The sequence below is a fragment of the Pterocles gutturalis genome, unplaced genomic scaffold (assembly GCF_000699245.1).
Source record: "Pterocles gutturalis isolate BGI_N339 unplaced genomic scaffold, ASM69924v1 scaffold47302, whole genome shotgun sequence".
Lineage (NCBI taxonomy): Eukaryota > Metazoa > Chordata > Aves > Pterocliformes > Pteroclidae > Pterocles > Pterocles gutturalis.
In genome coordinates, this window is record NW_010117235.1 from 19624 (window position 1) to 34892 (window position 15269).

General features: G+C 46.3%; 2 protein-coding genes across 3 annotated transcripts; one reads left to right on the forward strand and one right to left on the reverse strand.

The window, feature by feature from the left end:
- The first annotated feature begins 2412 nt into the window (after window positions 1-2412).
- LOC104463409 (lysophosphatidic acid receptor 6-like) lies at window positions 2413-3471 on the forward strand. Its single transcript, XM_010075724.1, has one exon. The coding sequence runs from the start codon at window positions 2413-2415 to the stop codon at window positions 3469-3471; it is 1059 nt and encodes a 352-aa protein (XP_010074026.1).
- A 1848-nt stretch (window positions 3472-5319) lies between these two features.
- CPSF3L (cleavage and polyadenylation specific factor 3-like) lies at window positions 5320-15014 on the reverse strand. 2 transcript variants are annotated; one of them, XM_010075725.1, is made up of 17 exons: window positions 14987-15014; window positions 13960-14057; window positions 13662-13735; window positions 13221-13449; window positions 13010-13108; window positions 12877-12911; window positions 12067-12205; window positions 11675-11739; window positions 10912-11101; window positions 10166-10249; window positions 9524-9613; window positions 8788-8950; window positions 8194-8301; window positions 7779-7840; window positions 7084-7226; window positions 6212-6341; window positions 5320-5445 (listed from the first exon to the last, which is right to left on the reverse strand). In XM_010075725.1, the coding sequence occupies exons 1-17, from the start codon at window positions 15012-15014 to the stop codon at window positions 5380-5382; spliced, it is 1803 nt and encodes a 600-aa protein (XP_010074027.1). In that variant the 3' UTR covers window positions 5320-5379. The 2 variants fall into 2 exon arrangements, with proteins under 2 accessions (XP_010074027.1, XP_010074028.1); XM_010075726.1 differs by lacking the exons at window positions 13221-13449; window positions 13662-13735.
- Window positions 15015-15269: the final 255 nt, after the last annotated feature.

Genomic DNA, 15269 nt, shown 5'->3' on the forward strand with positions numbered 1-15269 from the left:
GTCCGTTCGTGGTCCAAACCCCCCCCCCCAGTGCCTGTGTGTTTTCAGACAGTGGTTTGCCTGAAAGGGAATGGCAGCAGAGTCTTGCTCGTCCCCCCCTTTGAGGGGAAGCGAGAGTGCAGCTGCAGCCCCTTTCAGAGTGTCCCAGGCTGAAGCTCTGGTACCTGGTTTCAGAGAGGCAGGTCCCGCTCTGCAGACTGGAGGGCAGGGCAGGCTGGCGGGGATCGAGGGTGGCGTTGGGTGGGAGCGTTGTGCCTCCTTCCTGCTGTGGATACATGGAGAGACCTAAAGCCAGCGCTCGTGCCAGCTGCATGCTGTGCCCGCTCCCCAGTTCTGTGGGGGATGATTCACTAGCAGGGCCAGTGCTCTGTCTGGGATCCGAGTGACAGCTTGTCATCTTTCGCTTCCTGTGGTTTCTCTCTGCAGAGCGGTGAGGGAGAGCTTTGCAGTGTCTCTTGCAGGGCAGTTTGCGCTGATGTTCAGACTGCGCAGAAGAGCTTCGCAGTGGCCCTGTTGTCGTGAGGACTCTTTGGAGAGGCTGGCGTATGCGTCTGCAGCTTCTGCATGAGAGATGATGATCTGAGCTCTGGTAAGTTGACTTTCTAACTAAATTTATTACGAATCTTTACAGGGCAGAAAACCAAACCCAAAGTGATGCTGTTAGGGTGTTAATCAAGCTGACTGCTACTGCAGGCTCAGGTATCACAGCTTTTTTAAATTTTAAATAGTCTCAGTGCAACAGTACCTGCTATTGATGTTTCTGCAAATGTTTCCCATCTTCTGGTTACAATAAAAACCCATCGTGCTCATGGGCTTGTTATCAAATCCAGTAACTGAGGAACCCAGTTCAGCTATCCAAGCAGTCTGGAAGTAGACTAACTGGCTAACTCTACAGTTAGCACAAAGAACTGTCGTGGGGTTTTGTTTTGTTTTTTAAATCCCAGAGCAACTGTTAAAAATGATCTAAAGTCACTTAATTAAAGAACATGCTTTCTTAGCATCATAAGTGTACCATCAGTAGAGAATTTCTGTACAGATTCCTAGTCTGAATAATTTTTTCACGTCTATCATCGATACTTGTTACTTTTTTCAAGGGGTATTTAGCATTCTTTTTCATGTTGTTGCGTTACTAATTATTCTCAGATGATTCAGTTTGGACATCTGATACATGGGGAGATGTGTCCTTCTGATTGACAGGGATGCTTTAAACCAGGAAAACCATCAAGCTTGACCAGAGTTCAATGACTCAAGCTTGGTTTTATATGAAAATATTTCAAATAATTCAGTGGACTCAAAATCCAGAGGAAACTTCATACGCTTTTCTGTGTTAAAAAGCGATATAAAAGGTTGTTTCACGTCCTACGCTGCTTGAAGTTACAGCGTAGCCGTGCCTGGTTTTGTATGAATTTCCTGTGTGTGTGTACAAACCCTTTGCTATTAGGTGAAAGGCCCAAGTAAGCAGATCCGTATGTTTGCCTACTTAAAGTGAAACTATTTTTTCCCTTTCTAATCTTCCAGTTATCATCTCGGGTTGTGTTTGACTTCATTAGATAAACAACTATTGGGAGGAAGTGTGATATCAGAGTTTCCATTGGAAAGTACCCAACAACTGTTGTATTTTTGTGCTTTCAGTGGCTCTACTTTAGGAACGTCGGGCATCTTGTAGGTGGTCTCTGCTGCCTTTAAGGGCTTCGGTTTAGGTGTCTGTCTGGCTTAGGAGAGTTTGCTGGAGAGAAGCTGCACTGCTGGAGCACAGTTTATTGCATAAGTGATGCGAGTGGCCTAGATGAGAAGTCCTTGTTCCCAGATTTCAGACACACAAACCAGTCCTTTAGGCTGCCTTGGAACCAAGATGAGTGGTGGCTTCCCTCTGCAATGTGCCTGCAGAGCAGGTGTAGGGTGCTGTAAATTCACCCAACAGCTCACACCGAGCCTTCCCACTTGCGTGGGAGCTTCAGCTAAGGTATAAATGTGTGCGTGGGGAGGATGGAAAAACCCCCATTTCTCAGATTGTCTGCATGTGTGTTACCAGGTGTGATGATGACCTGGGACTGTGTCCTGCACTACACAGTCTCCTGCAAAGGAATGTTTGTTCCAGGGTAGGGAGTGAATTGCTAGCTGTGCTAATTCAGTATTGTCAGCTTGTGATGATTTAAAGCCAGTAAATAATCTGTCTGTGTAAGCTCCAAAGGATTGTGTTTTAAATGATGTGTTCTCCCTTACAGCAACACCGATTCCACCTGAATACACCAAGCCCTGCCCTCTGAACCACAGACTGCACCAGGCTTGACATCCCTTGCTGTGTAGCTTTGGCTCTTTCCCACTTGAGGTGAAAAAAAACTCCAGAACCTTCTGAGGTAAGGGATGGCTTAAGACTTCTATTCCACGTTGGACCCCTGCACTCCAGCGATCATGGCAGGTAGTTCCTGGAGTGAAGGCATCTCCAATGAGACAGTTGGTAACGCCAGTTCAGAGTTCAGCTTGGAAGCAGATTTCCAGTATTCCTTGTTTACCGTCATCTACAGCTTTGTCTTTGTGCTGGGACTGGTGGAAAATGTCTTGGCTCTGTACCTCCTGTCCTGCAGAGTAAAGCACACGTCTCATTCCTACGTGTACATGATCAACCTGGCTCTGGCAGACACCTTGTTTGTGTGCGTGTTGCCTTTTAAAATTCATTACCACCTGAACTGGAACAACTGGATCTTTGGTGACATGGCTTGTAGGATAACCGGGACTTTGTACTACATCAACATCTACCTCAGCATTGCCTTCTTCACCTGCATTTGTGTCGATCGCTACATTGCCGTGCTGCACCCCTTCACGTACATCCAGATCAAAGTCACCCATAACGTGGTGGTGGTCACACTCCTTTGGGTGGTCGCTCTGAGTGTCATGGTTCCGCTTATCCTTGGCGGTCCCCTCCACAACAGTGGTGACGGGAACACAACAGCGTGTTTTGAGAACTTTACTACAAGTAGCTGGACATACCGCATGGCACCTTACAACATCCTGGCCCTAGTTTTTGGGTTTGTGATCCCTTTTTCCATCATTCTGATCAGCTACCCTCTGATTGCGAAGAGGATCTCCCGGATCAAGCACAGCGTTCGCAAGAGGAAGGCCCTGAGCACCATCTACATCATCCTGGTCATTTGTACTCTGTGCTTTCTGCCCTATCATCTCACCCACTTGCTCCACTTCTTGATGAGAGTCCAGGTCATCCAGAATGAGTCATTTACCAACCTGATCTACAAAATGCGGAAGGTCACCTTGGCCCTCGTGAGTGTCAACTGCTGCCTTAACCCCCTCCTGTACTACTTCACCTCTTCCAGCAAGCAGTGGCGCTTCAACCTCAGGCTCAGGTTCCGCTCAGAGAAGGTGTACACCATCTGCGACCAGAAATTCGGGGAGTCCTCCTATGTTTATCGACGACAACGGAGATGTGGAAATAAACACAGAGATGGAATCAACTGATCTACTTCGAGTAAGTACAGCATTTGTCTTTCCATCTATTTCTTTGAAAACAAACCCGTGGAACCTACCGTCCTTTCCTCCAGTGACTGTTACCTCAAGGCAATGCTGCAGGGACGTGCCCAACTGATACATCGGTATTGGCCAGCGAGGCCAGTCCTGGGGGAGCTGTGTGCTCTGACACGCGGTGAAACACACTGTGTTCACGTACGTTGCAGTCCTGGGGGAGCTGTGCGCTCTGACATGCGGTGAAACACACTGTGTTCACGTACGTTGATGTTTTGGTCTCCTTTTGTTTAACTCTGGGGTTAGTCGGAGAACACAGCGCTCTTTTCTGGAAAGCTGTACAGCCCAGGAAAGGGTTACTTGAGAAAAACCAGCCTCCTGGCTGAAGGGAGCAGGGCTGTCCTGTGGCTCTGCCCTGTTTTGGAGGGATGGTGTTTTCTCCGTGGGGGCACAGTGCAGCCAGCTGGGTTCACAAGCAGCTTTCTGCCTCCATCCCACCACCAAATAGGGGCTTCTCCTCCCAATTATAAATCAGTTGATTGGCCTCCTCAGCCGTGTTTCAGTGCGGGGTTTCTAGCATCGCATGCCTGTGGAGCCAAGCTGGATGTCTATTGATGCAATTCCAGAGGAGACCAGATCCAAGGATTTATCGGTCAGTTAACCCTGTGCAGGACCAGTGCTAAACAAGGTCCTTGTGCCCCGCTGTCACTGCGGGAGCTGGCACGACTCCTGAGGCTGTGCCATCCTGTTCCAGTGCCAAAGCTCTTTTCATTGTGTTTATGTCACCAAACGTATCTGACCTGTGTCACCCCTTCTCTTGTATTAACAGAGCCACGCAGCTTCCGAGAACTGTTTTCTACGCTGTGACACGTCGGCGAGAATTTATCATTTGTGGGTTCTCAGAGTCACTAGAAAACCACAGGCCTGGCTGACAAACCTGCTCCAAAGCCAACGGTTTGCTTTGGCGGATGTGATTTTGGTAACAGACAGACTCACTGCTGTGTCCCTTCCCAAACTTTATAATACACTCATGACCTACAGGCAGGTACGACTGCTGAGCAGAGAACGGAAGGGAACTTGTCACCGAGCTGTGTACCAGGGACCGCGGTGTGCCCGGAGCGCTGCCCTGAAGCAGCACTTTAACGCAGGTTACAGGTCCCACGTTGCAGCAGGGGCTGGTGGTCCCAGGTTACACTGTGCTGCTGGACTTGGAACAAGAACTGCCCTGGACCTTCGCAGCGGGAGGGAGGAGGATTAGTGTGGCAGAAGGGTAGGGGGAGATAACGGATCATGTGTCTCTGGATGATGTAGTGATTGCTCTTTGTGCAGTAATGGAGCTGCTGCCCACCTGCAGCCGCTTCTCTGCTGGCAGCTGATGCCCCACTCTGCGCTCTGGTTAAGGACAGGAGGTAAGAGGTTTGGAAAATAAGCAGAGGAGTGGGTGTAGGGCGATGTTGAGGTCTTGGTTTGTGGAAAAAAATGTGTTATGATGCTATTTTTGTCCCATTTGTAGGGTATAGAAAAACTTCACCAAAGGGGAGGGACTATTGTTTTCAACTAAGCACCATTTTTATGTTCTGGACAGAGGAATTTTTGTTACAGACTCCATCTAGGCATGCAGCTTTCTTGCAGGCTTGTCAGCTGTCATTGAGGGAAGCGTGGATAAGTTAAAAAGTTGTGCTGCTGGGTAGGTAGCACGCTGACGGCTTTATCCTCTTGCTTCCATTATACTTACACTTTGCATTTTAACCGTGATGCTCACAATGTAATTGTTTCACGCAGCAGTCACTGCAGTAATTGGACAAACAATTGTTTATTAAAACAAAACCAGACAAACACATGGGCAATGTAAACAAAATAAAATCGAAATCTCTCTGGAATAGCCTGTGCCTGGTGCTCTGGTGCTCACGCTGTCCCCTGGGGAACCCCCTTTTTCAGAAGGGATGTGAGATAGCTGCCCAGTTCTTCGTCCTAGAGAACAGAGAAACAGGATGAAACCAATCTTCTACTTGACTTTCTCATCTGGGGCAATAAACTCCACTCTGGTACCTAGAAACAGACTGAAATAGTTCCTGGACCCATCAAAATCTAATGTTAGCAGTGTTCAAAAATGGAAAAACCAGTCCAGTTAGAACAAATCTATTTCTGGGTGTTCTTTCAAAGTATCAGTATAAAACTCCCATTTGTCAAAGTAGGTGTCTGGACCTGTCTCTTTGGAGGAAAATAACCATTTTTCTTGAAAGCAGAGAAAAAAGAACCGTTGATTTTTTTTGCTTTGCCCTCAAGAAGGCATTTCTTTGCTGTAAAGAAAGCATTTAAAAATACAGCCATAAAAGAATGCCTTTGAAAGGATGAACACATAATGACTGTCTAATCTTACCCCAGTTCTGTGTTAGCTAGCTTCCTGCTTGGTGTTTGAAGTTTTACACCGAAGAAATACAATATAAAATACCTCCATGTGCTGCACGGCAGTAGTGAGAGCTGGATCCTATAGTAATTAACTGTAATTGTATTAATTACTCCAGATCACTTGCCTTGAGTTCAGTGGTCCAAGAGAAAACTGAGTAGAGTCCTGTAATGTGATTTGTACTAAACCTAAAAGGGTGCAGGAAATGGCAGCGACTCGCCTCGTGTTCCTCCAGTCAAACTACTTCACCCTTACAACAGCAACCCGCAGTTCTGGGCTGTCAGGCGGGAAGATCAGAGTTGCCTGAGAAGTGTCTTCAAGTATTCCTACCTGGTAAGTCCAGGATACGAGCAGAACTTTGGTTCCTTGATCCTCTGAGTGTGCTGTGGCTTGGATGAGGATGGACTCCACCGTTATAGAGCCATCGGGGAGATGCTGCACTGAGTAATCCTTCAGGACGCTGGTAAGGGAGAAGACAGGTGATTTATTTTGGATGGGACAGGCATGCAGCTGAAGGGTGGGTCACCCTCCTGTATCTCTGACTCCCCAACACCAGTGTGGTGTTATTGCTGGTGGTGTGTCTGAGCCAGCACCCTCTGGCCAAAGGGAGAACGGGGCCAAGGCACAGCTTGCTGATTTTGGTGCTTGTATTTATCATGTGGCATCTCCTAAAGAATCTGTGTCTGGCTTTCTGACAGCTGTAGCTCCAGTCTGAACCCTGTTTATCCGAGCAAAGGGCTACCCACAGAATCAACCGGCGGCATGGAGGAAGGAAACAGCTTGTAAGGTTCACCTGCTGCTGGCTTTTGAATAGCTTTAAGAGGTGCCTGGACCCTGTGCTTGATGGTCTCGCTCAAAATAATTGTACTAACTTCAGCTAGAAGTAGTAGTGACAGCAGCAAAGCAACAGGAACAAAGCTTTCAGGGGGAAGGCTCGAGCTCAGCAAAGACCATGAGCCTGTAGGCTGATTATCAGCCTCTGATACTGCAGTGTAAGCACTGCCCTGGTGATGCTGGCTCTACAGACTGAAATCTAGAGCAGCCGCGTCTTCTGGGCTGCAGAGAATTTTATCTTGATAACTCTGGGGCTGGTCTGCAAGGCCAGAAAGGAGAGGGCACTTGTACTACCTACAGTAAGAATGATAAGGTGAAGTCCATCCCTAGAGGGGAAAAAAAACAAAGAGAGCTCAGAATGGCCTTACCCTTTGAGATGGTTGTATACACGAAGCACCGTCTCGTGTTCTTTCCGTGGATCCTGGATGTGAACGCGGCAGGTGAAACGCAGCTGATGTTCTGCAAGGCCCAGCTCCTTCAACGCCTGCTCCGGAGAAACCAGACGGAAGCTCTGCAGAGGAAAAGTACAAATCCGTTACAAGCTCTTTGTGCTTTCTGAAGCTTTATTCCTCCTCTGTGGTCAGCTGCACACAGGCACGTGTTCGTCATTGCGACACTCCAGCAGGTAACATCATTCCTTGTCCATCTCCAAAACCCCTTGGCAGTAACAGCTCAGCAAGAGTGTATGATGGACAGCAAAGGCAGAGGTAAGATGGTGGCAAAACGTCCACCTAGATAATCACCCCAATTCTTTGTTTCCCAAAATTAAAGCTGCTCTCTGAATGGATGTTGGTTTAACCTCTCCATCAGGGGCATGATTTGTTTAACTATAAACATGAGGTTATGGGGCAAAAAACAGATTTTGAGCAGCAGCAGCTCTTCAAATTTATCCATTTCCTGTGTGTTACAGATTAATCTTCCCAGATACACTGTTGTTACTGTTCTCTTTTCCAAGAAACTAGGACTGCTCACCTTTTAGTTCCTTGTTCACCCAGACCTCACTTATGAGTTATAACACCACCCTCAGAGGACACAGGACAAACACAAGAACTTTTTTACTTACGTTATCCTTCATAATCAGCGTGCCATGCATTAGCTTCGGCTTCTTGGCATCGGGTAAGAGACCTAAACCAAGGCCGATGGAAGAGAAAGACGACATGGTTAACGATGCTGCGATTACTTTTCACACAAGGCAGGTTCAGGGACTACGATTTTACATCTTTGTTCTCCTGGCTGTTGAAGTACCTGTTGCTTAAGCCATTACTGAATATACATTCGTGTATGTATTCATACAGAATATCCAGCACAGCAGCCACTCCAGTCCACAGGAAGCCCTCTCAACCACTAACTGCTCAGGAAACCTGTTCCTTTACAGGAAGCACGGCTGTAAGTCACCATTGCTAACACACCTAACACAATTACCACACAACACAGGGGCAGGGCCCACAAGATTAAATTCCTGGTTGGAAAAGTCTCACCTATCGCTGTTTCTCTCTTCAAGAGGCCAAGGGATATGTCCACCGGAATGCTGGGGTTGGTGAATATTGTTGTGGTCTCTCCGTTTGCAGGCATGTAACAGCTGACATCTGCAATGTGAACACCCAATGTCAGGACAGCTGCAGCGGCATTTCCCATCCCAGCCCATCCTTTCACCCGTGAGCAGCGTGCAGGCAGCCCTAGAGCGGGTGTGCTGGGAAATTTAATATTCCAGGGAATTTTATTTTTTGTTTTCTGGAGTTCATTCCCTGCTAGCAACTGAGGTTGCTACCTTGTAATTTCAGCTGTACCCTGCCTCCCTGGGCTCCTTTTAGGACTCTAAAGTAATATAAATTCAGTAAGTGCTGAACAATAACAATACAACATATCAAACCCACTTTTACTTCAAGTCCAAATGGGCATTACAGTTAAATGGGTTTAACTGGTAAAGATGTGTTACGGATACTGGTTTCCCAAGGGTGACTGGTCCTGTAAACAGGATGCCTAACCCTCTGCTGAGGTCCATGGATTAAGTGTGTGACTCTAATGCCTTCCTCCTACTGCCATTCCCTCCTCGGCACCAACACTATACATACGGAATTCCTGTTCTATCTTCTGCTTCAGAAACTCCATTTTCTTTGCTTCCCCGTGGACCAGGAGAACATTTCGTGGCTCCGCCTGGCGAATCAGCTGCATTATTCCCTTTGCATCGGCGTGGGCGCTGAAGGACATGTACTCCACCTGCATCTTCACCTCCAGCTGGGGGGGGAGCAGAAGGCGCGGGCTTTGTGAATCAGGCTCACTCCAGCTTGTACCCCACCCCAAACAGACCCCGACTCCTCGTGATTTAGTGTAAAGAAGGAAGCGGACACCCACACTGGAAAATGGGGTTGGAGAGAGAGCTGCTTATCAGCAGAGATTAAATATGATGCTGCACAGAAAAACTTCCCATAACTTACACATCAAACTGCTCCATGGCAGAGCACACCACCTGTTGCACGTTTGCCAAACCAAATCAATATTTAAAGACAGTTGGTATCAGTTTTTCAATATCCCTGTCTGTCTAAAAATGTATAATTTCTACCTCTCTACCCAATAGTGCCTAGTTATTAAACATTATAAATATGCCCCTGACAAAGTCTTGGGGCAGAAAATGACAGACTTGCCAATGCAAAGGGGGAAAAAAAAATAGTCCAACCTCAAAGAAAATGTTCCTTGGGTATTTTAAACGTTGTATGCAGCATATTGCTGTTAGAAATAGATGGTGTCTAACTACCACCTGAAGTTCTGAAGGACTTCCCCCACAGGATCCTCCTCAAAAATAAAACTTACTATTTGTCTTCCTTCCATTTCCAGCTTGCGCTGTCCACTCAGAATCTTGTGGCCCACAGTCCCCTGCACGCAGTAGCCTGGCATGATGACCTGAGAAAGAAACCAGGAAAATCTACAAACTCTGCCTGCAGACTGTGTGTAGCACAGCTGTTGTTAGCATCAGAACAGCCACATGTGCGTAACGCTGACGCAAGGTCGTGCTCTTCCCATCTTGCATATGACCATCCTTCCCTGGAAAGCCGCTTGCTTTGTTCTGCAGCTTGTGTGGTGAACAGCCCCCTCCAGCACACACACAGAAATGAAATCAGAAAGCAAGCTGCTGAAATCTACACACCACTCAGCAAGAATTAACACTCGTTGCAAAGGTCTTTGAAGCCGCTTCAAATGAATGAAAGCACTTCTGAAAATAAAATCTCCCCCAGCCTTCTGTCTGGGACACGTTCCTCCTCTGCTTGCCCTGACACAGAGCAAAGACGATTCCGAGCTTGACAGAGCTCTGCCCTGGGCTGGGTCACCAGAGGACTCTGCTCATTTAACCCCAGATGCTCAGGAGCAGCTTTCCTGCAGCCTTTGTTCTGTGACTGGATCAGTACCACCAGCACATTAACACAAAACGTGACTCAAGGAAACACAATTTCTTACCATATTCTTTTCGTTCCCTGCCCATTTCCTGAAGATCTGAAGGGACTGTCCTGCATGAAGCATACCTGGGGTTGCAAACACAACCTAGAATTCAAAAAAGTGTCAAGAATCACCAGAGAAAATGGGGTTTTTCTAAATATCTTAGATCTGAGGAGAGTATCTACTAACACACATTACAGCGCGCTTACTACATCAAAGCTCTAAGGGGGATTTTTTTGCTATTTTATTTTTCGCACCTTCTCTAATTTTCACCTAAGTTGAACTACAGTTTTAGGAATTTTTTGTGAGCATCCCTAGTGTCTGATAAAAACTTTGAATGGTTTTACAATGGTACTATCATCGTGCTCAACAGATTCCTCTTCCAGCTACTGCCTCACAAACCAGTGACAAATAAAACCAGCAACAAGAGATTGTGTTGGAAAGGATGTCTCCTGACTTAAGTCAAAAGAATATACTGTAAAAGTTATGGTTTGAATCAGGTCCAGAGGCAGGATTGTACAAACATGCAATCAATTTTTTAGTTTTCTCTGGGAATTTTACCTTTACTGAAATAAAGATAGAAAGATCTTTGATGTTTATACAGATAAAAGCATTCAGCTGGCCTGGCCACAGAAGGGTTGTAGACGGGATGCTGATATTAACGGCACAGAGGATGCTCAGCTTTTGCAGCCTGTCTGCCTCAGCCAGAGCAGACTGGTATAAAACCAGCTCCCTGACACACCTTTGTTACCTTAACGCCCACCTACCATGGGCCCCGGATTGTCTGCAAAGGCCCGATCAAACGCTTTGATGTGTTTGAATTCAAACATGTTCCTCTGCACAAATGTTTTCCGAATTTTCTGATTCGTCCAGGTGATGAAGAGCTTGTAATAATGATTGGCCTTCTCCGTCAGTCCCGTGGAAAAATAAATCGGAGCCTTCAAGTTCATTCGTTCCCTGTAGAAAGAAGCATTTGATAGCTGTGAGGGATCCAGGCTATCCAAGCTGAAACGAGCTGTAGATCAGTCTCACAACAATGCCACGTTACTCTGCATTAACTTACTACAGAGTAGGCTTTTGGCTAATTCTCCTTCTCACCCGCTACCGACAGCTTCCTTCCATTACAAATATTTACCATTCTGCTACAGGAAATAATTAAAACTGTATCATTTGGTATTATCAAAAACATTTCCACACCATGCTTGTATATAAGTGCAATGCTTGTTCATCCCTCCCACGAGAACACTTGCACACTGTGGCAAAGACACAATCCAATGTTTTAAAGGACAGTTGGTCCTGAGTGTTTGCGGAGGGAGTGGAGAACGATTCTGGATAAGAAGATGGTTAGTTCACTGCTCAGAGTCAGAACACTGGGAAACACACAGAAAGAAGTAATTCTGCAACTGCTCGCAGGGGTCAATGTGCAGAGGAATACTAGTAGGAGTAGTTGTACTAAACAGACATGAAAGAATCTTAGAAACCTGCCAGGACCACAGCATGAGGAGGACAAAAAGGAAGGACTGCACTCACCAGAAAGTTTCCAATAAAATGCAAAGTTCCTGGGCACGGCCAAGGGCAAAAACCGGGATAAGAACCTGCAATTGAGGCATGATTGACTGTCTGTGAAACCCAAGCAGCACGGGTTTCAAACCCGAATGGCACTGCAGCCTCTGCATTTCTGAACAAGCCCCTCAGTTCCCTCTCGCTTGCCAATATTCTTTGGCTGACGTTTCTTTCCACAGGAACGTGTTCCTCAGCTTTGGAATGAAAGGCGCCGATATTTCACAAGCACCTGTAACTCATGGTTTTGGTTTTCTTCTTGGCGTATTTTAAGTGTTTATTCATAGTTACACGGCACTGCAAACCCATAAAGAGCTTCACAGAGGAAACACCACACCCCTTAGATTATCAGAACATCGTACCTTCCCTCCTTTTTCTACAGTCTCATGAACTTTCTTCAAGAAGTCTCTTTCTCTGCAGCGTTTGGAATCTCTGATAGTTGTGGCATAGGTGGATTCCGTTATTAATAAATCTGGGCGACACTTATCAACCCAGGCAGCACTAAAACAAAAGGAATTAAAAAAAAAAATCAAATTAAGAGATGGCAACTAGCATTTCTGATCCACAGGTCTCAAGGATGGGTGGAGAATGTCGCTGTCTCCATTTGCAGACAGGAAAGCAGGTGCCCAGCTGTGCATCAGCTTGCCCAGTCCCCTAGGGGCTGTGTGGCAGCAGCAGGACTCCTCTCTTCACAAGCCATGCTTGCTTTAAATTAATCCAGCTCAGAACAGAGACTACAGTTTGACAAGGAATTCTCCTCCAGTCTATTACTTGTTTTAAATGCATTAAAATATTATTCTAAATAGCACAAATATTACAAATCTCTCATAGATGCCAGTAAAAATTAAAGCTTGTGATTGGCACTCTCTTAGAAAGTAAACGACAATAAAACTTTTCAAGCATCTATGTCCAATTATTGTGTAGCCTTAAAAACAGATTAATACAAGTATACAGCAGAGGATTACATTAAGGTCTGTCTGGAAGAATTAATGTAAATCTGTTCATTCTCATAATTCAAAATTGCATTTATCTTTCCAGCAAAGGCATTGTTAACTGTTCCAGTCTCCTAATGAAGAATTAATGCTGATAATCCCCTAGTATGAACAAAAGCTGTCCTAAAATCTTCCTGTCAGAAATAGATACAATTCATAGAAACTCAGCTTCTGACTTACCCTAAATGTCTGTCTGGTGTCATGTTATAATCACCCTAGGGGAAGAAGAGAAATCCATTAATATCCCCAAGGTCTCGGGACAGACCATTACAAGGAAATGTCGGGATCTATAAATATTGTCGTGCGTACTCACGGTGTACACCACGGACTCGCATCCGACCTTGATCTGGAACATGGCCGCTCCTAGGACATGGCCCGCGTAGTACGCCTTGATCTCCAGCTCCTCGTCCACCTGCGCGAACAACCACTGCGTCACTGCGTGCGTTTTAAAGAACTAAAATCGCTCTGCCTTCCGCAACAATCCAGCTGGTCTGATCCAAGAGCAGGCAGAAATTATCGTTTACCTGAACTGTCTGGTGAAGATGCACAGCAACCACTTTTTTCATACAGTCTTTAATCATTTGGGAAGTGAAGAAGTTGGTTTCCCCTTTCTTATCTACGGTAATTTTCCTGTAGTCCTCCAGGAGGATGGGACAGATGGCCTTGGTAGGATGTGTCATGTAAATGGGCCCATCGTAACCCACCATTTCACTGAAATATGGCAAAGCTCCACAATGGTCCAGATGGAAGTGGCTGCAAAAAGACACAAAGGATAAAGGAGATGCTGCACGGGAATTTTGCTTGCCTGGTTCTCAGATCTTGCTTCAGATTTTTGAAGCACTGCATGACATAGAGGAAGTGTCCAAAATGTGAATGAACTTGAAACGCGTTTGGGTTGCTAGGGCCAGTATACGAAGCTTTCCTGTTTCCCATCCGAGCTCTGCCAAGAAAGGAAGTTTCCTCACCTGATGATCACACAGTCTAGAAAGTCAGTCAGCCGTCCGTTCTGAGTGATGTAGGAGAAGTCAGGGAAGCGTCTCTGCAAAGACGTGAAAAAACATTACGAAACAAAGCCCGTTAATACTACATCGCTAATCCAACAAAACCACGGTGTGAATGACCGGAGACACTGGAAACGGGCTGCTAACCACGAGGCGAAACTGCAATAGGGCACAATGAACCCGGAGCCCTGCTGGGAAAGGCCACGCAGAGGCACCTTGAAAGCGTCTCTACGCAACATTCAGGTTTCCCCATCATACTCACATCATCATTGTAGCCCATGTGCATCCCGCAGTCAAGCATTACGTTCTTCCCAGCAATAGACAGAAGGATGCAGCTGCGCCCCACATCCTGGCCAGCTCCTGCACCCAAGCAAAACAACGGCAAGTAAGACATCTCTCGGAATATTTACAATCACTTCAAAAGAGAAGCATTTAAAGGTCCGTACAAACTTCCTAACCCTCTTCTGATACAGGAAAAGACTCCATCTTTTCTTCCAAGCAAGCAGATGTTAGAGGGTAAGCAAACGTGAACTGACCTAACCCACTCCCTGAGCTTATAAGAGAGCCTTCCAGCTGCAGTTGCAAAACCGCAGTAAACACTGCGTCCAAACCCATGAGCAGTTCAGATGCAGGGCATGTTCTCTGCCCGCTGCTGTGCAATCACAGCTACACAGTTTCAAGTAACAGCAAAATAATCTCTTATCTGGAAAGGATCAGCATGGAACTCAAAGTGCCAGGGCTCTGCACCTCCCTGTCCCAGCTCTGCCTCCCTGTGAAAGCGCAGACCTTCCGTAAGCCCTACTTAAGTCCACATCAAGTAAGAAAACTATTCCTCAGGATAACGCAGTTCTCCTGCTTGGGCACATCCTCTACCCCCTCAATACACAAATGCACCTGAATAGTTTCTGTGCAACCCATTAAATAAAAGGAAAAAAAGAGAAAAATTTGCCTCCTGTGTATCTTTAGCACTGTTAAGTGAACTAATTATACTGTACAATACTGCACCACCTTCACCAGTATGTATTAATGAATCCTGTCATCACAACAGAGTTACCGGACTGTCTGAGCCTTACCTGGTCGAGAAACAAAAGGACGACAATGACACAGTGTCAGGAATCACATCAGGGTGCTGCACACCCACAGCACATATCGCAGTACAGCACCACGAGCCGTTTCTGTGGCACGGAGAGGCACATACATCTCCAGCGCTCTAACCCCTGTTGCTCTGAATTCTAAATTCCAAAGTTTTTCAGTGTTTCTCGTTCAGGACAATTTTAGATCGGACTTACCCAGGGGAGTGACTTTTATTTCAGGCATTTTATCACACTCTAAATCTCAAACTGCGTGGCGAATTACTTCAGAAACAGTCCAACGGAGCCCACAAAAAGAAGAGAAGATCTGGCTGGTTTTACAGCTGCCATTGCCATCATTTTTCCGTATCAGACTCTAGCAGAGGCCCAACTTCTCCCTAGAGAGCGAGCAGACAGTCAGAAAACCCAAATCACACCAACGCGCAGGGGGTTAACAGCTCCCGGCAGTTCGGCCCCGCTCGGCTTTGACACCATCACCACC